The 24,842-nt window shown below is 33.5% G+C and overlaps 1 protein-coding gene across 3 annotated transcripts; it reads left to right on the top strand.

Annotated features, from left to right (window-relative positions):
• Positions 1 to 7,950: 7,950 nt before the first annotated feature.
• Positions 7,951 to 14,239, top strand: LOC110631072 (transcription repressor KAN1). Of its 3 annotated transcripts, none has more exons than XM_021778783.2 (6): positions 7,952 to 9,108; positions 9,226 to 9,302; positions 9,776 to 9,821; positions 10,054 to 10,128; positions 13,855 to 13,930; positions 14,053 to 14,239. In XM_021778783.2, exons 1-5 carry the CDS (start codon positions 8,316 to 8,318, stop codon positions 13,887 to 13,889), a joined length of 1,026 nt encoding a protein of 341 aa, XP_021634475.1. In that variant the 5' UTR covers positions 7,952 to 8,315; the 3' UTR covers positions 13,890 to 13,930; positions 14,053 to 14,239. The 3 variants fall into 3 exon arrangements, 2 of the variants coding, with proteins under 2 accessions (XP_021634475.1, XP_021634474.1); XM_021778782.2 differs by having other exon boundaries at positions 7,955 to 9,108; positions 10,002 to 10,128; XR_006348402.1 differs by lacking the exon at positions 14,053 to 14,239 and having other exon boundaries at positions 7,951 to 9,108; positions 9,941 to 10,128; positions 13,855 to 13,929.
• The last annotated feature ends 10,603 nt before the right edge of the window (positions 14,240 to 24,842 follow it).

The following is a 24,842-nucleotide window of genomic DNA, read 5'->3' as shown; positions in this document are numbered from 1 at the left end:
TTTAGCAGTATTAGAGTACAAACCCGAACTTATCATTAAACTCGAAAGAGATGAACTTTAGCCTTGATTAGGTCAAATATATAAGAGAACAAGCTTTCATCAAGATGGTCATTTACAGAAACAAAATGTCACAACTATTCAATTCTCGAGTCAAAACCCTAGTTTTATTATAGGGGACCTGGTCCTCAAAAGATCTAATATATTGGGATGGATATTGGGTTTGATAAGTTAGGAAAAAACTAGAAGGGACCCTATAGATTCTCTAAAGTTATTCATCTTGATTCTTATAAATTAGTCAAGTTAGATGGTCGTGTCATTTCGCATTCCTAGAATGTTTGTAATTTGCAAAATTTTATCAATAAGTTGACTATGATGCATTTTTTTCAAGTTTTTTCTTGTTTATCGGAGATCTGATGGAGTGATGGATTACCACGAGTACAAAATGAGAAAATTGCTACTTGGCGGGTCGCTGCCAAGCGAGTCTTTGGGTGTTGGCCCCTAAAATTCTCTAAGGCATTTGATGCCAGGAAATTGTTATAAGGTGGGTCATAGCCAGGCGAGTCTTTAAGTATCAGCCCCTAAAATTCTCCATGGCATTGGATGTTAAAAAAGCCTTCTAGATGTAGAAAATTTTCCTTAAGTCTTCAATATGCCAAGAATAAGATAGTCTACCATAGGCAAGTCAAAAGCGACAAAAGTTTAAGTTACTGAAAAGTCCAAGCTTGATGCTCAAAAATATTGTCAAGAAAGCAATGAGCAACTGTTAGTAAGTATCAAACAAACATACAAACATAAAATCATATTCTTTTTTCATTAAAACACTTCAGATTTACAAACTACTGGATAGTAGGGTGGTCTTCATTTCCCTTTTCCTGAGACTCTACTATCACATTATTTTCTACATTTACTGTATTTTCTTGATGATCGGTCGGGTTTAAAGTGTCCTCCTCTTCCTCTTCATCCTCAGATGAGGTCGTTAATCTATGAGAATTCCTCGGTGGCAAAGTGCTTGATAAGCTCTTTCTTCACTAAGTCTAAACCCTTGACGTACATCTCTCCATCACGAGCCATAGTGTCCATAGCTCCTATTCCAGCTCGATAACTCGGGCAGCAAGAGATTAGGCCTCAGTAGCTTGAGCCTCAAGAATTTTCATCTTTTCCTTGAGTAAAAGTGCCCTCTCTTTTGTAGCCTTTACCTACCTTCAGCTTTCGCCTTCTGGGCCTTAGCCTCATAGAGATCAGACTGAAGCTTGTCCACTGATTCAAGGGTCTTTTTTATTATGGATTCCACCTCCTCTACCCGAGTCTTGAGCCTTTGGTTCTCCTCCTGAAGCATGTCCTTTGCAGTATCTATCACCCCATAGTGCCATCTCAACTCCCTTTCCCTTTCTTTGGCCATGTAGCTGGACCATATACTCTCCATGGCCATATGGATTTCTTGTACGAGTCATCTGTTTCAAACTCCTTAAGCTTTTCTCGATTCCCTTACAGCAAAAAATTCTTTGCAATGAGCATAGAAAGATGAGGCACCTCATGAAGAGACTCTACTTCGCTAAGAGCCAAGGCGGGGTTCTACACACCCTTTTGGCCACTGAGTGCTCGAGCCTGTTTCATCAGCCCAATGTGGATTGCTCTTGAGGGAGAGGGAGGTGGAAACAGGGGAGGAGGTGTGCTTTGAAGTGTTGGTGACCAGGGATAGTTTGAGTACTTGGTGGAACAACACGAATGGTGATAAGCTCATTGGATCCTTGGTTTGATGCCATGCCTGCATAAGAAAGAGAGGTAAGTAAGTATTACAAGCTAACATTAAAGATTTTAATAAAGTACCCTACTTATGTAACATTTGTGGAGATTAGTGGAGGATGAGAGCCTGAGTTGAACCTCGGGTACTCGGTCCTTTGTCCCTCACCCCTCATAGATTATTATGACTTTGCCAAGCGAGGACGACAATTTTAATGGCCACTATCATATCAATCTTTTTATGAGAGGAGACCTTTTTAAAGTGCTCTACAACATCTATTTCCTTCCAGTTGGCGTTTTGGTCTTCCTTCCTCAACCGAGTATAAAAGTTTCACTTGGTCTAAAGGCCACTAAAACTACTAAGAATCCCACACCTCACCAAGAAGAACTTATTCTTCCATCTTTTTAGAGAAGAAGGGAGATGGATGAACAATGTTTGCCTCTTTCTACCATTGAAAAATCAGAACTTTTTGTTCTATCTGGTCTAAAACTAGTAGAGTTGAGAGGAAATTAATACACTCACCTCAATCTTATTATTGAAGCAGAGAAACTTGATTACTACTAGGATGTGCCAGGAATTGGGATGAAGTTATGCGATTGAGAGCCTATGAAATGCTAGGACATCTTGTAAAACTAGTCTAGAGAAAATCTAGTCTTTCCTTCATTTGCTTTTCGTAGACAACCATGGTGTCATTGCTAGGGATAGATTTGTTGGCCCTCTAGTTCGGTCGAGGGACGAGAACCTCAAAAAGATCGAAGGAGATTTGATAGGTAGAGGGTATTTTAGCTATTTTCCTTTCCAAAATGGACGAGAGGATATTGTTAACTAGTGTAGCTTCCTCATTGCCCAAAATTTGGCTTAATGGAACAATGGGGGCAGGGCTCTAAGAGGGCTGTGAGAAGGGCTCAAAGTCTCTATTGTGTATTGAGACCTCGAAGAAGAGAAGCTCTTGATGGTTTGAATAAAAACCCAAGATGGGTAGGCAGTTGACTCATCTTGTTGTAAGTGAAAGATAAAGTGGGATGAAATAAGGATTACCTTAGAGTGAACTTGAAGATGATAGAAGAAGATAAGATGAGAAAGCAACGAGAGATTCAAGATGCGAAAATAGGAGAAAGAATGCCAAGTTAGGGTTTTATAGGGTTAGAAGTAATAATGGGCAATAAATGTACTTGCGGCATTCAATGCATTTCAAATGGGTGAAAAGACATGGGGCATGGGGCTGAAACGATTGTAAGGATATCTAATCAAGATACACCACGTATAAAGGTCTACTATAGGTACCTAGCTGGTAAAACTTTCAAATCTGAAAAATCAAAAGCCTGTGAAAGGACTTCTGATATGACTCAGTACTAGCCCAAAGGGCTTCATGTGTTGAAAATCTCTCTTTTGGCCTTATTGATGACATATTTGTGACTCGTACATTCGGACGTGTGATCTCGAACGCTCATGACACTCACCCTAAGGTGATAGGGTTTTGAAGCTCGCCTTTCACCTAACAGAGCTTAACTCTCTTTTATATTACTATTAACATTTATTCCGCTGCAATCACTAGATTCCTGTGAATATGGAATCCCTTGTCCACTAGCTGGTACTTTTCGGATTCTCAAGAACCAACTAACTAACCTTCCCTTCTTACAATATAAAGACAACAATGATGTAAATTTCATGGTATGCAATTTTAACTCATTCCAGCTCTTTAATACTGATTATTTCACTTGATCAAACAATTTAGATACTAATTTGGTGTCAGAGTGGTTACCCATTGGGTCACCAACCACCTTACGTTTTCTTTTTGCAGGTTGCTAATTCACACAAGGAGTGTTTTCGATGACATCAAAAATATTATTAATATATATATAATTTTTATTATATTAATTTGTATAAAATATATTTATATATTTAAAATAACAATTTTCGTCGATTTAACATAATTTTCACAAAAAATAGCACTATATTACATAAATTTATGATAAATTTATATAATTTATACAAAATTCAATTTGTTGTGTTAATAAAGTAAATCTACTTTAGTTTAGACCGAGTAAAACCATAGAAATTCTCTGAAAAAAATTAGGAGCTTAGTGGTCTATAAGAAATTTAAATTACATTAATTTTCAAATTTTAATAAAATTTATAATTAGATATTATTTTTTTATAATAAAAAAACCCTTTTACTTATTACAATTAAATCTTAATACACCAAGCCTTTAGCTTCACAATTCACCCTAAATTACAACTTAACATTTGTGCAAGCAAAGAAATGAAAAACAAAAATGGTGAAAAAAAATGATTTATTGATATTTTAGAAGAGCTATATATAAAGAGAGAATTGAAGAAAGGAAACTCAAAATATGTGAAGTTTTTTCCGCTTTTGTTAACAAACTAATTAATTTTTCTAACTTAAAATGTACTGTTTAAGTTAAAATTAAAAATTCAAAACACATCTTTTTATTAACTCTTCATCCTTTCTCAAGATGGCACTGGTGAAGGATACGACACCAAGCCCATCTTAGACAACAATGAAGAAAAAAGAGGAGATGTTAGGGACTTAGTGAACAGATTTGCGATTTGAGCTACATGAACTAGTTGAATGAAACCTTTGCTAAGCTGATTTCATACCACATAACAGTCAATATGCAAATGCGTAGTGCGTTTATGAAACACTGGATTATTGGCTATGTGCATCACGACTTGATTATCATAGTGAAGCACTATTGCAGAAGGTGAAGGGAGATGAAAATCTTAAAGAAGATAGGAGATCCTCTAAAGTTCGCAAACAATAGAGACCATACTTCTATACTCGGCTTTAGCAAAAAATCTACTCACTGTACTTTGTTTCTTAGATTTTCAAGAGACTAAGGAAGGTCCCAAGAATACACAATATCTTGCAATCGATTTTCGAGTCATGGGGCATAAAGTCCAGTCAGCATCACAAAATGCTTGCAACTGAAAGGAATTTTTTGCAGGAATGAAAAGACCTCTATATGGGTAGCTCTTCAAATAATTCAACATATGAATGGTTGCTTCCCAATGAGACTATCAAGGATTTTGTATGAATTGGCTAAGCTGTTGTACTGAGAAGGTAATTAATGTTAGGTCTGGTTAGGCCTAAATAGAGCAGTTTGCCTATAAATCTCCTGTAGGAGTCGATATTCGTGATTAAGTCACCTTCTTCAGAACTAAATTAAGTATTTCTAACTATTGGAGTGGAGGTAGACTTAGTATTGATCAAACCGGCATTCTTAACTAAATCCATGACATATTTTTTCTAGTGAAGAAACATGCCAGAAAGGGACCTTGGTAACTCAAGGCCTAGAAAATACCTTGCACAACTTTAATCTTTAATGGTGAATGTTTGATTCGAAAACCTTTTGACATTCTAGATGACTTCTTCATTAGGCCCTGCAATTAAAACATCATCCACATATACTAAGAGAGTCACAAAAGAGGATCGAGTTCCTTTTGTGAAGAAGCAATAATCTGCAGTTGATTGCATGAAGCCAAAATTCATTAATTGGACTGTAAACTCTTAATTCCATTGTCTGTTGGCTTGTTTTAAGTCATATACTTAATCAGCTTGCATATTTAACCAGGAGCAGCCTTATTATAACCCTCAGGAGGGAGCAAATATAGATCTTTTTCAATATAACCATGCAAGAAGGCATTGTTAACATCTATCTGATGTATTGGACACCCTAAACCAGTAGCTAATGATTAAAAACATTCTGACAGTGATTAGCTTGGCTACAGGAGAGAAGCTGTCTACATAGTCAATCCCTTCAACTTAATTATATCCCTTCAACTTAATTATGTCCCTTCACTACAAGTCTTACCTTGAATCTGTCAACGTACCATCAGGTTTGTATTTAATCTTGAACACTCGTTTTGATGCAATAGCTCTCTTTCCATGAGAAAGAGTAGTGAGTTTCCATGTATTATTGAGTTCCAAGACTCTTAATACTTCTTACATGGCTTTAACCCATTGAGGATCCTGGCTGGCTAAATTGTAACTTTTTGGTTCATTGAGAAGAGCTATATTAAGAGTAAATTGATTGTAATATGGAGTGAAGCTAAATGAGGAAGAGCTATATAAAAAGTTAATAAAATGATGTGTTTTGAGTTTTTAGTTTTAAGTTAGATGGTGCGTTTGAAGTTAGAAAAATTAGTTTGTTTGTTAGCAAAGGCGTATTTTGAGTTTTCTTTCCTGAATTCTCTATATATATAACCCTTCTAAAAAATCAATAAAGCATTCTTTTCTGTCATTTTTGTTTTTTATTTTCTTGCTTGCACATAATATCGTAGTCTAGTTCGGATCGTGGATTTTAACCGCCCATAAAATTGTACAATTAAGTCTGTGTTGGGTTATTAAAAATTAATTGTCAAGTACTAACAATTTAGTTGCACTTAAGAGGAGTGTTGAGAATCTCACATCGGAAACACAAAGGAACGTTAAGGTGAATATAAATGATTGGATTGGAATATCAAATTGACTAATTATTTTGATATACAAAATAACTCAATCACTTATATAAATATATATAAAATAAATTATTGATTAATATCTGGAAACTCTCTCTAAATTTAATTTATCAAATACATTTTACAGTAGCACAACTATAAATTTCAAATTAATGCTTAGATTGTTTATAAGTTAATAAAAAATATAAATGTTGGTGTAAACTCTACTTAGTTTAATTATTATTATAATTTATTAAATTTAATGATTTAATGAAATAAATATTTGGATATATAGTTTCTATATATAGTTATTTTTTAGTTCTTTCAAATAGTATTAAAAATAAAGGACTGGAAAGAAATAATTATAAAGCAATTTTAACTCGATAACAACTTTATCAGTATAAAAACATAATTTTTATGAACTTTTTTTTTAAATTGTAGTCTTTATTTTTTAAAATAACTTAACTATTTTCTAATTTAGTATGAAAATCTGAAAACATTTTATTTTTTAAGGATATATAAAAAATTTTAAAAAAATATTGGATAAAAAGTCTTAACTTATATTTATAGTCAAAACTTTATGTGTGAATGGTAAATTTTTGTTTTAAAAAATTTAAATAGTCTAACTCATTATCAATAAAATCATTTATATATATAAAATTTACCTTTTTTTTTTCAAAGTTAAATAATTTAATACATTATCCATTAAACCCATATTTTGGGGATTTAAAATTTGCTATAATTTACCCATTATCCATAGAACCTGTCATTTTTATTTTGTTAAATTACATAATCTAACCAATATTTTCAATCAATTAAAAAAAATTCAATAATCTCTTAAATAATAAAGAATGGTACATAAGGATAATAATAGAATAAAGCACTTAACTTTATGAATATATTCAAAGAAAGAGAAAATTTGAAATGGGGATAAGATGCACTAAAATTTTTGAAATTTAGTAATGTTGGAAAGAATATAAAACAAGAATGGACTATCAATTAGCTGCTGCTAAGAGTTCAGGTTGGAAAGTCTGTAACCTTAATCCTCTATTAAAACAAAATTATAATAAATTATAAAATTAAATTAAAATTAAGAAATAATTATTATGGAGGTGAAAAAATTTGGAGTTTATTGTTAGGGCTGTGGAATCGGTCGGTTCGATTTCGAATCGAATCGAATAAAAAAAATCAAAAATTAAATTGTAAAAATATTAAAAATCGAAAAAATTGATTATAAAGATATTATTGAACTGAATCGAACAGATGAAAATTGATTCGGTTCGATTCGGTTACTTCAAACTGAAATCTATAATATTTTTTAATTTTTTACTTTTAATTTTAATAAAATAATTTAATAAATATTTCACATAAATTAATTAATAAATATTATTTAATACATAACGATAATACTTAAAAAATTCATATAAATCCATGTAAAATAGTTTCACCTAATAAAAGTATATATAAAATCGTTATTCGGTTTATCAGTTATTTAATATGTTTAAACCGAATCGAATCAAATTAAAAATCAGATAAACTGAAAAATACTAATCGAACCGAACTAACATTCCAATTAACCGAAATATTAAACTTGATCGATTCAGTTCGATTTTTCGATTCAAATAATATATGCTCTTCCCTGGTAATTATCTATCAACTCAAACTCACATGTAAAAATTAACCCGTAGTCTCCGGGGAATGAAGGAAACCAAAATAAGGGGAAAAAAATTCTAAAGTTTTTGAGGGTTTGCGTGTATTTGACTATGGAGAAAAGGAAAGCTGCCTGAGAGAGAGAGATTGTTGAAGTGTCGTTTTCTTACATATACTCCCGAGGTATAGTAGTATGAAATCCCAGACGACATCTCTTAATTTTCTTTCTTCTCCCTTTCCCAATCCCTTACCCTTTCTTCATGCATCACCACACATCTCTCTCTCTCTCTCTCTCTCTGCCCTCTCTTTCAGTTTGCCTGTTAATTGCTTGAGGTGGTGAAGACTAAAAAAACCCTCTTTTGTTTTCTTTGCTTCACTTCCTCTTCTGTGTAGTTTTCTTTCCAAAATTATCTGTGCTGGAAAATTGATTGCAGCTGCTTCAACCCATTTCTTGGGAATAATTATGTCCCATAAGGAAGGAATTATTGATTACCAATCTTTGAATCAGATTCCAGACCTCTCCCTGCACATAAGCCTTCCAAATAGTGCTCCATCCTCCATATGCACTGCCACAAATGATGCTGATGATTCAACTTTTGATGTTTGGCGCAAACATGGTGCCCTGAAATCACACAGCGACAGTTCAATAAAAGTTGGGTCTGAACCGGATGATGACAACATCGAGCTTTCTCTAGCGGCAAATCCAGCTGCCACTACAGCTTTAGAAGTGGAAAGCCCTTGGAGATCAAGAATATGCTACGCTGGTGGTGATGGAGGCTGGAGCGAAGCTGATCGAGCAAGGCAAAGAAATATTCTTCTTCAACGGGCTAACAGTACTGGCTCCTCTATGAGTCAAATAAATCATGGGATCTCAAGCTTCCAACCCATAAATGGGATTCCAGTTTACAATAGCTGGAAAATCAATTCTGGAGAGATGGATCCCAGATTTTGCTTTAACCAAATACCCTATTCATCATTTTGCACCCCTTATCCAAGTCCTTCTCTAGGTGACACCGGCAGTTCTTTTCCGGCATATAGAATGGGGTCATCATCAGTTCGTCCACAGTATCAGAACCAATATCAGTACGGGGGTGGAGGCGTAGGAGGTGCAGAGCTTTATGGAAGTGGGATGATTAGATCAAGATTTATACCAAAGCTTCAAAACAAGAGGAACGTGAGAGCACCAAGAATGCGTTGGACAAGCTCTCTCCATGCCCGTTTTGTTCATGCTGTGGAGCTTCTTGGTGGCCATGAAAGTACTGACTAAAATCTCTCTTCAAATTCAATCATTAGCATATGTATATGTTAATTAAATTGCTTGGAGTTGTTTAATCCTTCATGTTAATCAGTGATTGTAACGTTTTACTTGATAGGAGCTACACCCAAGTCAGTTTTAGAGCTGATGGATGTCAAAGATCTAACACTTGCGCATGTCAAAAGCCATTTACAGGTCTGGCCTGAACTTGAAATTTTCAGTTTTTTTTTTTTTAATTAAACACAGCACAGCCCTTTGCTTGTTTCTGTTTCTTCTGAGCTGCGGTGAAGACTTTGGGCATAAAAACAGGCACGAAAGCCGATGAATGCAGTGAATGAATGAACAGTTGAGTGTGCTGTTTGTGATACAGGACAAGTTCTACTTTTTGAGAGGGGGAAAGAGAAAGAAAGAAAGAGAAAAAGTAGCCATCATTTCTCAATAATAGAGGCAATTACTGACCTTACCAAACATCAACTTCGTGGTTAATAAACAAACCAAGAAAAATCCAGAAAGAGAAGCATCTGATTTGATCTTTCTTTCTATTGACCGTTTCTTTTTCTCTCTCTTTTTCATTGAGAAAATGATAAAATATACTATTTATTTATTTTAATTTAGCTATAGCTCTCGTTTGTTTTCTATTCATTTTCTCTGTCTCTTTTGCCTTGCAGATGTATAGAACTGTTAAGGGCACTGACAAACCTGCAGCTTCCTCAGGTAATTTGTCTTTCTTTTCATTTTCTCTTAATTAATCCCTGATTTGGCCACCCATTTGAATTTGTTTAAATTTCTCTCGTCCTGTGTCACCTCAATCCATGTTTTTGTGTAATAACTAGTTATTTCAGATCAATACTACATTTCTATGTCCATAGATCATATGCCTCCTTTAATCATCAGATGGATCCGCTGATGAAGATTTCTTGCCTGTAACAACTCCCATTAATCACAGAGCAGCTTCAACTGTATCTCTTGAGCATGATAATGGTTACACTACTTGCTCAATTCCATGGAGTAACTCTTCCAGGTATCTCTCTCTCTCTTCATATACTGTGCATTAATTGATTCTGTTTGTAGTTTTTGTTTTTTTAATTCTTGAGATGGAACCCATTACTCCTATATGTGGTTACCAGCTGCCAGTGGAACCAACTCTCAACTGATCATATAAATAGCTTAGCTTTTGTGTGTGGTGATTTGAAGTTTTAACAGGAGGATTAGTTTATTTCCCCCATGCATGGCTGACTTTAGGTAGCCTAGGAAATCTAAAATCCACGTCTTCTTCCTTTCACCATTTCTTTTCTTAAAACTTAAAAGAGCTTCCTTTCTCACAGCTTTTGCTTTTCATTTGCTTTTCATTTGCTTTGTTTCTTTCTTTTATTTCTTTTTCTTGCTTTTTCTTCTGCTTTCCTTCAGATAACCTACATGGCCATGCATCATGTAGCTTTCAATGGCTTCACATCTGAAATTTACCAACTCATCATGTGACAATGTATATATACATATTCATATATTCAACCAAAGCAAACACTGACACATAGGGTTACAATTGAAAGCAAGACTGAGAAGCTGAATTGTATTATCTTTGATAATAATTAAAAAAAAATTTATTTGAAATAAATTAGAAATGATTTCAAACTAATTTATTTATTTTATTAGCTCTAGTTATCTTTTAAGTTAAATATTAATATTTGTGTTTATAATAATAATAATTTTTATCAAATTGAAAATATTTTATAAAAAATAATTTATTAATATTATTATTATAAATTGTCACAGTTTCAAATTTTGATCTGGTCTCTAACCGTGCAGCACTTGATTTAAACTACCTTCAAGCCAAGTCAATCAGTAAATTCAGACCTACACCTATACAACGTAATATTTGGATTAGGAATTCTTTAAAAGTCACCGAAAAAAATCTTTAAAAATGTATAAGCATGAAAATTTCATGTATCACTTAAGTATTTCATCAAACAATTTTTAAACATAAGAGATTATAACCTAACTCATAAATATAATGAGCTAGAAACCATAAGACCAATATAAAGAACAACACAAAATCAATATTAAATAATTATATAAATAGACGTAATAGAAAGATCACATAAAAAAATCAATATAAAACAAATAAAAAATAAAAATAAATAATTATAAGAGAGTGAAGTGAAGAAAGTTGGGATTTCTAATTGGAGTGTTTGGTGTTAGAGAAATTTAGAGAAAAGTGTGAGAAAATATCCCAATACAAAGCTTATTTTATTTATGATGTTGCTAATTAATGGTCCCATGCTTTTGCTTAATATCTCAATGAGTCATATATTTGCTCAAACAATATTATTAGTTAGTCTTATAATTTTTATCATTTTTAAAAAATTATTATAATATATAAATCGAATATTATAACTCTATTTAATTTTTATCTTATTTTTAAGAAATTTTATAAAATATTTTTTAATATTTAATAAAAAATTTAATATATTTAAAATGGATATAATTAAAAAATTAATAAAAAAACTTAATATTTCTTAATATATAAAAAAAATAAAATAGATAAAAATTATAGGACTAAAAAGTAATAAATAATTTTAGTATGTAGTTAAATGTTATAAAAATATCTTTTTCATATTAACTTTTCTGAATCCCTAATATTTTAATTGAGTCAAAATATTAAATATTATATTTAAAATTATTACATTACTACTGGCTGTTTTATGTATAATATACTCATCCTTAACTTTTGGTTTAGTATATATAATTTGTTTTATAAAAAAAATTAAAATTAATTCTTACAAAATCATATAAAATTTTAATTTTATTATAAATAAAAAAGTTTAAATTAAAAATAATTAAAAATCAATTGACTTATTATATATATATATCTTCTCATGAAAAGTGTTTTTTAGATCATAAAATATTATTAAAATAATACAAGATAGCTATTAAATGAACGAGTGTATGATTAATTATTTTTTTTTATATGATCATATTATGTTTCCTCATTTTGAATTCAATTATTTAAATTCAATCAATATTTTTTAAGTTTTTTTATTTTATTTTTATTAGATTTAGTTTATGTTAATTTTTTTTTAATTTTTAATTTTGTAATTCTTGTAAAATTATATAATATTTTAATTTTTTTAAAATAAAAATTTATAAAATTAAAAATAAGTGAATTCATTTATTTCATATAAGAGAAATGTTAAAAAAATTAATTGAATTAAATTAAATTTTTGTAAAATTTTTAATTTTAAATGAAGTGAAAATAAATTAAGATGATTAATGATATCTTTTAAAATATATTAAAAAAATTTAACCTTTGATAAATTTTGAGAAAATTTAAATAAACTGAATTTTTGTGTTTTGTTTAACAAAATAAAAAATTTAATAATTCAATTTTTTAAAATTCTTTGTGATGATTAATTTTGAATTAAAAGTAAAAGTCATTATAAAAATTACTTAATTAGTCTTGATAACTCATTTTTTTCATATTTTTTAATTAATAACTGAATTTAATTTAATATTATATTATTTTGTAATTAAGATGATTAATAAATTAAGATGATTAATGCATTTATAATTGATCTTAAAAAATTTATTATATTATTTTGTTAATTTTTGAAAAATTATGTCAATCTTAATTCAAAATTTTAATTATAAAAAATTATGTAAAATTTAAATTTTAAATATTGTAAAAATACTAATAATGATATCTAAACAAATACTTTTATATAATAAAAATTGTTGTTATTTATAAAATAAATATTTATATTTAGTTTAGAAATAATAAGAATGATCGAACAAAATAAATTAATTTAAATTTATTATTAATTTGTTTAAAATAAATAAATTTAATTTTATTATATTATTTTTAAATTTTTTTATAAACCTTATAAAATAACAAATAATATATCATTAACAATGTTGCTCCAACTAAAAACCCTAATAAGCTAATTAGCTAGTTGCATCTACCATTTCTGTGACATTGTTACTTTTTTTTTTTTCTTAAAAAATCTCTTTTAAATATATTAATTATAAAATTAATTATTTATATGTTTTCACACAAAAATATTAAAATGGTAAATATATTTTTCTAAAATATTTTTTATGATATCTAAAATAATTTTTATGTGTTCTGTTTACTTTGAAATTCAATACCAAATTGATCTATCAAGATTCTCGAAATGTCTAAAATTTTATTAATATTTTAAAAAATTACTATTTAGTTTTTAGTATGGAAAATTCATTAATTATCTCCTCAACTTAAAAAAATGTATTAAAACGTTTTTAACGTTTTCAAAAATCTCTGTTAATTTTTTTATTAAGTATTTTACTATTTAGTTCTTATGATTTTGAAATATTTATTAGTTGATCTCTTAGATTTTTAAAAGATTTACTAATTAATCCTTTTATATTATGGTCATTTTAGAGTTTTTTTACTATAATTAACAGCTAAATTTAACAGAAAGACTAACTACTAGACTTTTTAAAATATCAGAACATTTTAATGCATTTTTTAAAATTGAAACATCAACTAGTAAATTTTTCATTACTATAGGGATTAAGTTGTAATTTTTTTTAAATTTTTTTAATCAAATAAAACACTAAACTTTTATCTTTTGTCTTGATAAATATATATAGCTGCAGTTTCAGTAATCCTTTGCTCAACTTTGAAATTTGATATAAATTTCTAACCCATTAATTTTTTGATAAAATAAATAAATATTGATTTGTGGATTTATATATATGTAAAAAACAACAGAGAAAGATGGGTTGATAGCAGTTCAAGGGATGTAAAAGGGCTTAGAGAACCAGAAAGACTATCATCCCAATTAGAGGTGAGTGTGATTTATTTCAAGAATTTATATATCTTAATATATTTATTTTTAAAACAATAAATTTTATTTTATTTTTCTCTTAAATATATATATATATATATATATATATATTTTATGTGCAGGAAAGTGAGTTAGCTGAATCAACAAGTTTTAAATCAGTGTGTAACCAATTAGTTGAGACTCCAAGTTTGGAATTCTCTTTAGGAAGACCAGATTGCCGAAGCAAACTAAACCATTAAATTCAATTTTATAATTATTTTTTTTTCTTTCACTAGTAATTAAAATAAATAAATAAATATTTTTATTTTAGGGCAATGTTTGTCATTTACGTAATGCAATGAAAATTAGATAATAGCATTTGAATGTTAGTTTTCAATTATTTGCTTAAGTTGTGTAATAATTTTAATTTTTAGAATGTCTTTTCAAAATTATAAATAGGATATTTATGTCATTTATATTATTAAATTCATTAAAATAATTTTACTTTCTAAAAATTTAAAATGCCAACCAAATAAAAATAAAATATACTTTCTACGAAATAACTTTTAATAAATATATTTAAAAAAAAAATAAATTACTCAATAAATAGATTGTTTTGAACCAAACACGGCCTTAAACAACAAAGAAACTCTAGCTGGTTCAGTATAATGGTCATTTTAACAACTGATTAATTTTGGGTTGAGTTCTGATTATATATATATATATAGTTTTTTACTGCTTATTTATTAAAATAATATTATTATATATATTTTTTTGAAATTGTAACTAATTTATTAATTTATTTCTATTTAATATACATTTAAAAATAAAAATTTACTAATTTTAATAATAATTTTGTAATATAATTTATTTAATTTTTAATAAAGTCATATTATAGAGGCAAATATTACAAAACACAATTATTTTAACTAAATTAATTATTTCTTAAAATTACATGAAAATAGAAATAAAATTTATACGAGAATATATATTATTAAAAATATTTTTTTTCTTATGTTATAATTTTTTATAATATATATATATATATATATATATATATATAATTCTTATAATATAAAAAAATTCACTAGTTAATTTATTGATTTTAAAATTTTTTATTATTTAATAGTTAAAATTAATAGAGAAATTAATTGCTAAAATTTTTAAAATTTTAAAAATATTTTAATATATTTTTTAAATTAAAAATTAATTAATTAATTTTCTTATCACATAAACTGAATAATAATTTTAAAAAATTTCTATTTTTTTTAAATGAGAAAAATATCATTAATTCAAAGCGATCAAAGAAACTATATGAGGAGGAAGGATATTATTCGCAGATCATTAAATCCAAACTCCTTGACCTGACTCAGAATGAGCCGATATTGTTAGAACACGAGCGACATCATTCGCAGATCTGTGAATAAAATCACATCTTGTTTCTTCATAACTGGATAGAAGCAATTTACAATTTTGAATCAAAAGACCAAAAGGTGATAAAACATCTAACGAAACATTATTAATAGACACAATAAGAACTTGAGCATCCGATTCGAAAAGAACTCGATCTCATCCGCACTCTTTAATCCAGCTCAACGCCTCTTGAAAAGTTATTGCCTCAGCACACTTAATCTCCATCTGACTGCAAAAATAACCTGCTTTAGCCGCCATAAATCTACCATTAGCATTTCGGACTACACAGCTGAAGCCTAGTGAACTTCATTGCGAGTTTAAAGAGACATCAATATTAATCTTAATTTAACCCTGCGGTGAGGAGACTAGACAGTCAAAACCGACATAATATTGATACAGCTGGTAGAATCGGAGCAGACCCCTTTGGGTATTAAACTTTCACATTTGAAATCACATCTCATCACCAGTCTTCGAGAATAAAGTTGGCATGCATCACTGGCCAATTCCACATGCTTTTCTTTTTTTTCCCTCACAAAATTAAAAAATAATTTAAATAAATTTTTATAATGAAATTTTTTAATTTTAAATGAAAATTTTATATTATTCATGAATTTTAATTTATTTAGTATTATATATAAAATATAAATATTTAGATTATTGATGTGGAACCCTCAAAATCAAAAAGGATTGCAACCCTTTCTTATATCTTTTACCTTTAACTTTTTACCTTATATGGAACCCTCAAAATCATCACCCAATACTAATAATTCTCAATAAACCAATGGGCATTTTCTTTACGCTTTGTACCTTTTCACTTTCTTATTTACATCCTCCATCTTTTACATTTCAACTTCTAAAAGAAATAAATGATTAAAAATAAAATAAGTATTATCATATTTTTATTATCTTAATCTTATTTTAAAAGTAAAATCAGAATAAATATTTAATAATTTCAAAATAAAAATATTTATCTTCTAAACAATTCTTAAAAATACAGGAACTTGTTTATTAACTTCAAAAATAAACAAAAATATAATTAATTTAATTTTGATAGAATTTGAACATGAAATCTCCAAGCACTTAAGAAATTATAAAATTATTTACCCACTAAACTAAATCAGTTTAAATTAAACAGTTTAATTTATTTTTAATTAAATTACATATGATTAGAAAGTATTATTTTTAATTAGTCTATGTGTAGATTAAGTTGCTAATATATTAAAAATAACTACATATACGAATTCTATGTTACAATCGGCTATTTATGTCATGTCTTTTCGTTTTTTATGTTTTCGATATAGTTTTTTTTTTTTAACTCAATTCATTTTCAAACAATCCCTTCTTTTTGTAACCATATAATTGGGAATTTACACTGATTAGTACTAACCTGTCATATTCTTTTTGATTTACCATGTTTAAATTTAAGTTTCATTTTGATGTCGCCTTAGAACACTCGTTTTTTACTTGACAATCTACAAAAAGAAAACGTGAGTAGCCGGTCTCTTATGGGTAATCACTCTAATATTCAAGTTAGTCTTTAATTTAAATGAGCAAGTGAAATAATGAATATTAATGATGGTCGGGCTTTGGATGCCGAGCCTTGGCAAAACTTGTGCTAGAAAGACTGGGCTTTAGCTCTATTAGAACTCAATGTACGGCCTACCTCTCATACAAGTCCAAGACTTATCTTGACCGGCCGAACTGGGCGCGAACCTGTACATGAGGCCCAGACCTCAAATATTCGTTAGCTCCATGGGACAATAAACACCGTGACACCCGAGATCATGTCCAAGTGATGCCGGATGGAATTAAATGGTCGTCTAATGATAGAAAATGACACAGTACATCCATACGCACAGCCAGTGTAGACATGATAGGAGAGTACGAGTTTGTAAGACGGCGATTACACGTCACTAAAGTACAAAAGAGAAAAGGAATAAAAGGAAACAAGGAGAATAGACAAACCAAGATTATAAAAATATACTCTGAATCTAACCCCTTATTGGATTTCAAACATCAATTAGCACCGTCTGTGGGAATGAAGAAAATCTTATCGTCACTAGAGTTCTCATCCTCATTCACCCACTGAGATCCATATGGCCAATCACGGCGAAAACCATACAGGAATCACCCCAAATGACCTGAACTCGACTAAGGAAAGCCCACAATTCTCTTTCTCTAGCCCAACCACCCCAATAAATTAGCCACCCATGTTGCTTAACCCCTCACCAAGCTCAATTGGGACTGTGACTAGGGGTGAGCATTCGGTCGGTTCAGTTGTCACGTGCCTTTTTATTACTTTGAATAAGTCTTAGTCTTTGAATAAGTCTAGTAATTGTTTGTTTAGATTTATTAGCTGCTTTTGAATAGCAGAGTTAGTTCCCTTGTAAATAGCTATTATGTTATGTCTTTGCTGCTATATAAGTGAATGAATAAAGCAAGACCAGGGGAGATAAAAAATACTTAAACGTGTTAACGTTGAGGCCTTGGTTTCCTCTATTTAACCAAACTCCATTTTCTTTATCTTTTCTTAAAACTGTTTGTTCTTCCTCCATAATAGGTCCTCGCAAGAACCAGCAGTTCATTCCAAAGTGGTATCAGAGCTCTGGGATGGACCAGAGAGTGGAGCAACTAGAACAGACCGTTCAGTCCCTTTCTGGGGGCCAAAAGGGAATTGCGAAACATCTGGAGGAGCTTTTTTCCCAACTGAATGTACGGATGGATCAATTGTCTTCTCAAGCCTCTCCGGTGAAGGGCAACAATTCCCAGACAAAGGGAAATAATTTTGAAATATCAACACCGGAATTCAAAAATAAATCGAACATCTCAGGAGCTACTTCTTCTTATGCTCCCAAGATGGTTAAATTGGACTTTTCGCGGTTTGACGAAAAAGAAGACGCCACCAGTTGGATTTGTCGAGCAGAGCAGTTTTTTCAATTTCACCGAACACCGGACGAAGATCGAGTGGAAATAGCTTCTTTCCACATGATAGGTGATGCCCAGTTATGGTACCAATTGTTGAAACAAGAAAAGCCTTCGGTCACTTGGGCAGAGTTCAAGGAAGGGTTCTATGCTCGATACGGACCTAATCAGCTCATTGATTTTTTCGGTGAGCTATCCAAGCTACAGAAAAATGGTACTGTTCAAACGTACCAAGTTCAGTTCGAAAAATTGCTAGCTAAAGTGGGGCAATTATCACAGACAAGGCATGTTAGTTGTTTTGTGAGTGGGCTCTCACCATCTATAAGAACTGATGTCCAAGCTAATCAACCACAGACTCTAACTGAAGCCATTGCACTAGCACGACTTTACGAAGCAAGAAACTCATCACATGGAAGGAATTTTCCATCCTCAAACCGTTCATTAACTCCTGTTCAACGCCCCCCTCCTGTTTCAAATCAGCAGTCCACCAGTAACATCAAACGGCTGACATGGGATGAGCTTAACGAAAGAAAAAAAATGGGTCTGTGCTTCAAATGTAATGAGAAGTTCGGACCGGGACACAGATGTAAAAAGCTTTTCTCTATACAGGTTGCCCTCGAAGTTAGTGATGAGGATACAGAGATAGAAATAGAGGAGCACGAGTCTGCAGAAGTGGTGCCGGCTATTTCCTTACATGCAATTGCAGGGTTTGAAGGGCCGGAAACAATGCGACTCAGTGGGAAGGTGAGAAACTCGCTGGGAACAATTCTGGTCGATACGGGCAGCACCCACAATTTTGTGAGTGAACGGTTTGCGAAGAAAACAGGAATTGAGCCAACGATTGGAAAGAAACTAAAGGTGAAGGTAGCCTCTGGAGAGGAATTGACAAGCTCAGGTAAATGTGTCCAAATTCAAATAATTATCCAAGGAGTTTCAGTATATGTGGATTTGTACATATTACCATTGGAAGGGTATGATGTGGTTTTGGGGACTCAATGGCTACGCACATTAGGTCCAATTATGTGGGATTTTTCAAAGCTCCTTATGGCATTTTTTCTAGATGGCAAACATGTTATTTTTCAAGGCTCCCAAATTCCAGGAAACCAAGTCATTTCTGCATGTCACATGGAGCAAATCGTCAAAGCACTTAAAAGAGAATTTTTGCTGCAAATAATTGGGGACTCGACCGCTACCACCAAAGTGCCGAAATTACATCCTCAAATACAAGACCTGTTAGAACAATTTAGAGTCATCTTGACCGAGCCAATGGGCCTCCCTCCTCAACGCTGCCATGATCATAAAATACCCTTGAAGAATCCAGAACCCATTTCAGTTCGACCGTACCGCTACCCTCATTATCAAAAATCTGAGATTGAAAGGATTGTTTCCGAGATGCTCACTGCTGGAATTATACGGCCAAGTCAGAGTCCCTACTCCGCCCCAGTTTTGCTAGTAAAGAAGGCAGATGGATCTTGGCGAATGTGCATCGATTATCGGGAATTAAACAAAAATACAGTCAAAGATAAATTCCCCATACCTGTTGTTGAGGAGTTACTGGATGAATTGGATGGTGCCCAATACTTCACCAAGTTAGACCTCCGGTCTGGTTACTACCAAGTACGGGTTCGTCCACAGGATATTGAAAAAACAGCCTTCAGAACTCACCAAGACCACTACGAATTCCTGGTAATGCCTTTCGGCCTCACAAATGCCCCATCAACATTCCAGTCTCTTATGAACGAGGTATTCCAGAAATATTTAAGAAAATTTGTGCTTGTTTTCTTTGATGACATCCTCATCTACAGTAAGTCTTGGGAAGATCATATCAAGCATTTAAGAACTATATTTTCAATTTTGCAATCTCATCAATTATTTGTAAAAATTGAAAAATGTCAGTTCGGTCAAAGGGAAGTTAAGTACCTTGGCCATATAATTTCTAATGGGGCAGTTACTGTAGATCCAGAGAAGATTGCATCTATTCGAGAGTGGCCAAAGCCTTCCACACCGAAAGCTTTAAGAGGATTTTTAGGGCTCTGTGGGTACTACAGGAAGTTTATACAGCACTTTGGAAAAATTGCCAACCCTTTAACTAATATGCTCAAGAAGGAGGGGTTCCAGTGGTCTCCAGCAGCAGAGGAAGCTTTTATTAAATTAAAAGAAGCAATGACTAGTGCACCAGTTTTAGCTCTGCCAAATTTCTGCAAAACATTCATTATTAAGTGTGACGCTTTAGGCTCTGGTGTGGGAGCAGTACTGATGTAAGATTGGCCAATTGCTTTTTTTAGTCAAGCTTTATATGGTAAGCATCTCCTCTTGTCTACTATGAGAAGGAAATGTTGGCACTTGTTCTATCTGTGCAGAAATGGAGATCATACCTTCTTGGCCAGACTTTTGTGGTTAGAACAGATCATCAGAGCTTAAAACACCTGTGGAGTCAAAAAATCACCACTGCTGCCCAACAAAAGTGGTTGTTCAAATTGATAGGGTTTGACTTTGTCATTCAGTATAAAGGAGGCAAAGAAAATATTGTGGCAGATGCTTTGTCCAGGAGAGCAGAGGACGAACAAAAGGAAGGTCAAGTTCTGGCGATTTCTTGTCCAATTCCAAACTGGACGGAAGCAGTCAGAGAGGAGACTAATTCTTTACCAGAAATAAAAGAAAAGGTGCAACTAGTCAACAGTGGGGAGGCATTGGGACCGTGGGAGTATCGGGATGGTATTTTATTTTTCAAAGACAGAATTTATTTGTCTAAAAATTCAGTCTTAATTTCTGATATAATTGAGCAGTACCATAACAGTACCCATGAAGGTTTTCATAAGACCCTCCAAAGGATTCGGTCCACTTTTTACTCGCCAAACCTGCGGAATAAGGTGAGAAGTTTCATACAGCAATGTGAAGTTTGCCAAAGACACAAAGCGGAGAACACCCTTCCTGCTGGGCTCTTACAACCCCTTCCAATTCCTAACAGAATTTGGGAAGAAATATCCATGGACTTCATTGATGGCCTTCCAAATTCGAAAGGCAAAACCACAGTATTTGTAGTGGTAGATAGGCTTTCAAAGTATGCACATTTTATCCCTATTTCTCATCCCTATACTGCTGTGATGGTGGCACAAATATTTTTTGATAATATATTTAAGCTCTATGGAATGCCGTTGACAATTGTGTGCGATCGCGACCCAGCCTTTACTAGCTTGTTCTGGAGGGAACTGTTTCAGCTGAATGGTACTCGATTCAATTTTAGCTCTGCGTATCATCCGCAGACTGACGGTCAAACGGAAGCGGTGAACAAGACTTTGGAGATGTATCTCAGGTGCTTTACGAGTTCACAGCCCAAGTTATGGACTAAGTGGCTGTCGTGGGCAAAGTATTGCTATAATACGAGTGTTCACTCGACCACAGGGAAGTCCCCATTTGAAGTTGTATATGGGAGGCCCCCACCTACCCTCCTTTCGTATGTGTGGGGCACAGCTAAAGTTGCAGCAGTGGAACAGGAGCTGGTTGACCGTGATACCATGATCAAAGAACTTAAAGAAAAATACAGCAAGCTCAGAATAGAATGAAGCAGATTTATGATTTGAAGCACCGGGAGAGGGAATTTGCTGTGGGTGATTGGGTTTTCCTCAAAATACATCCTTACAAGCAAAGGTCCCTAGCATTACGGAAGAGTTTCAAATTGGCAGCAAAATATTTTGGTCCTTACAAAGTACTGCAGAAGATTGGTGCTGTTGCCTACAAGTTGGAGTTGCCGGCGAATGCAAAAATACATCCTGTGTTTCACGTTTCACTTCTCAAGAAGCAGGTTGGATGTAACAGCCCGAAAACTGAACTGCTACCGGCACTAGGATCCAGATCGACTTAAGATCGCCGGGACCCGTAGTAAGCCTGCTATACTGTCTGTGTACCTGTGAAATCCCATACATGAGCATACATTTTCTGTTAAACCAGTAAAACTTGTCTTTCCTCCAGGGCTTAACCTGTGCATGCACTATATCTGGTCTATCAACTCATAGTGTTAAGCCTGGTTTTCTCATAGACATCATCAATAAAGGAAACATACATACAGAAACTGACCATGTATATACAACAAGGGATTACAACTCTCTAAGTCAAGCACAAGTCTATACACTGTACACTATCTCTTTATACAATTTCATGTCCATACTAGCTATTACATCACTTTTCTTCTTCCAAACCCTGCTGGACTCCCTCTGGACTCTGAACCTACAAATCTGGGGGATAGGGGAGAGGAATGAGCTATACAAGCCCAATGAGCAGAACTATAAAACATGAGTTGAAAACATGATCTCATGGAATGCACTACATCACATCATCTTAGGGATCAGACATGACCACCAACAATCCCACTCAAGGATGCCTGACCTAGCCAGGTCTTACAACCTCCGTCTGCCTGGCCCGGCCAGGTCTTACACTCTGCCTGCCTGGCCCAGCCAGGTCTTACTATCTCTGCTGCCTGATCTAATCAGGTCTTACCTACAGATGGCTGCCTGGCCCGGCCAGGTCTTATAACAGAGTTTGGGCTATTGGAGTCGCCTTGGTCTATCCACAGCCTCATACGCATCGTATTATGCAATGCATCATATTCGTGAAACTAATGCAATCATCCTACTAGACTCATTATGATGCATGATATATGCTCAAAGCAGTTTAAGTCTGAAAAGAGAAGTTCCACTCACCTCTGGCTGACTCTGTACTAACTCTGCAGGTTCTGAAACCGTGCTCACTGCTGACTTCCCTGATTCCTCTGGTCCGTTCCTACACAAATGAGGGACCAAACTAACTCAAGACCATCTCTAAGAAACTCCCCAAAAACCCTCTAAACGATCCCCAAACAATCACATAAAACATGCAAAAGAAAGCTGGACAGGGCACTTTCGGCGGCAGGTTCGGCGGCCGAAACCCCTCTCCAGAGACGAAACTCATGCATGTTCGGCGGCACCTTCGGCAGCCGAAAGTCTCGTCCAGAGATGAAACTCAACCTTCGGCGGCACTTTCGGCGGCCGAACCTTGCCTCCAGAGACGAAAGTCCCAAGCTTCGGGGGCAAGCTTTGGCAGCCGAAACTGCCTCCACAAGGGGTTCGGCGGCCGAACCTTCCTTCGGCGGCCGAACCTAGTTTTGCCCGATGGGTAGAACCCTGCTCTGTTTCATGCAAACTTTGCCCAAAAACCTACAACATGAATATCAACTACTCCCAACTAGCACATACACATATATATGCACAAAGGGGTCTCAAACTATCCTAAAACCCCAAACAAACATAGCACATAACACTTAAACATGCTTGAACATCAAAGACCACCAAAAAACCTCACCTAAACCTAATCATGCATACTACCCCTCACCCTTTCATAAAACCTTGAAAAATCACCAAAGAAGTTCAGGATCCACCCTTACCTCCTTAAGAACTTGAGGATGAGTGATCCTAACGTGGAGATATGAAGAAAACCTCTTCCAAAACTCCAAACTTCCAAACTTGCTATTTTTGCTCAAAACCTTCAAAACACACCACAACTCTTAAAACCCTTGAAAGATTTGGTGAAAAACATGGAAAACATGAAAGTCAACTTGGGAGAGGCTGGAACTCACCTCTGGCTGCAAGTGGAGGAGAAATATCCTCCTTCCACCGACCTTTGGCCCTTAAAGAGGTGGCTAGCCAGACCACCTTCGGCAGCCGAACGTGAATCCAAAACCATGCAATGTTCGGCGGCCGAAAGTGACCTTCGGCGGCCGAACCTTTGCATTTTCCCTTATTACTTTTCTTTCAAAACTCATTTCCTTTCACACGTAAAAACATTCAAAACCTCTGTAAAACACACCTGAAAACATATGTCTTACCCTTCTCGAGGGTTCCGACACCCGAGATTCCACCAGATGACAGGAATTCCGAGGCCGGACTCGAGCCGGGTATTACATTCTCCCCCCCTTAAGAACATTCATCCCCGAATGTTCCTCAAACAACGAAACACATAAACACATAGATAAGGGGCAAACCTAACCTTAGAACAGATATGGATATTGTTGGAGCATGGATTCTCGTGTCTCCCAGGTGCACTCTTTGAGGTTATGGTGGTTCCACAGGACTTTCACCATTGGTATCTCCTTGTTTCTCAGCTTTCGAATCTGGCTGTCAAGGATCCGCACTGGCTACTCGACATAGGTGAGATCGCTTAAGACTTCCACCTCAGGCTCACTAAGAACCTTCTCTGGATCTGACACAAACTTTCTCAACATCGAAACATGGAATACCGGGTGAATCCTTTCCATCGATGCAGGTAAATCCAGCTTATACGACACAGGCCCGATCTTCTGCAAGATCTCAAAGGGACCTATGTACCGTGGAGCCAATTTACCCTTCTTTCCAAAGCGAACCACTCCTTTCATCGGAGACACCTTTAGCAACACCATATCCCCCTCCTGGAATTCTATCTGCTTCCTACGGATGTCTGCATAGCTTTTCTGTCTGCTTACAGCTGTTCTGATCCTCTCTCTGATGATAGGCACTAACTTGTTGGTAATCTCACCTAACTCTAGCCCTGCAAGAGCCTTCTCTCCTACTTCTTCCCAGCAAACAGGTGT

Source organism: Manihot esculenta, chromosome 14 (assembly GCF_001659605.2).
Source record: "Manihot esculenta cultivar AM560-2 chromosome 14, M.esculenta_v8, whole genome shotgun sequence".
Lineage (NCBI taxonomy): Eukaryota > Viridiplantae > Streptophyta > Magnoliopsida > Malpighiales > Euphorbiaceae > Manihot > Manihot esculenta.
Note: the sequence above shows the minus strand (reverse complement) of the source record. Positions and strands in the feature narration are given on the sequence as shown.

Bases quoted from the DNA above. Each gene is read 5' to 3' on its own strand.
- LOC110631072 (XM_021778782.2), top strand. From the start codon at position 8,316: ATGTCCCATAAGGAAGGAATTATTGATTACCAATCTTTGAATCAGATT. The intron at 9,109-9,225 runs GTACTGACTAAA...TTTACTTGATAG, and splicing joins GCTTCTTGGTGGCCATGAAA to GAGCTACACCCAAGTCAGTT. The intron at 9,822-10,001 runs GTAATTTGTCTT...TTTAATCATCAG, and splicing joins CAAACCTGCAGCTTCCTCAG to ATGGATCCGCTGATGAAGAT.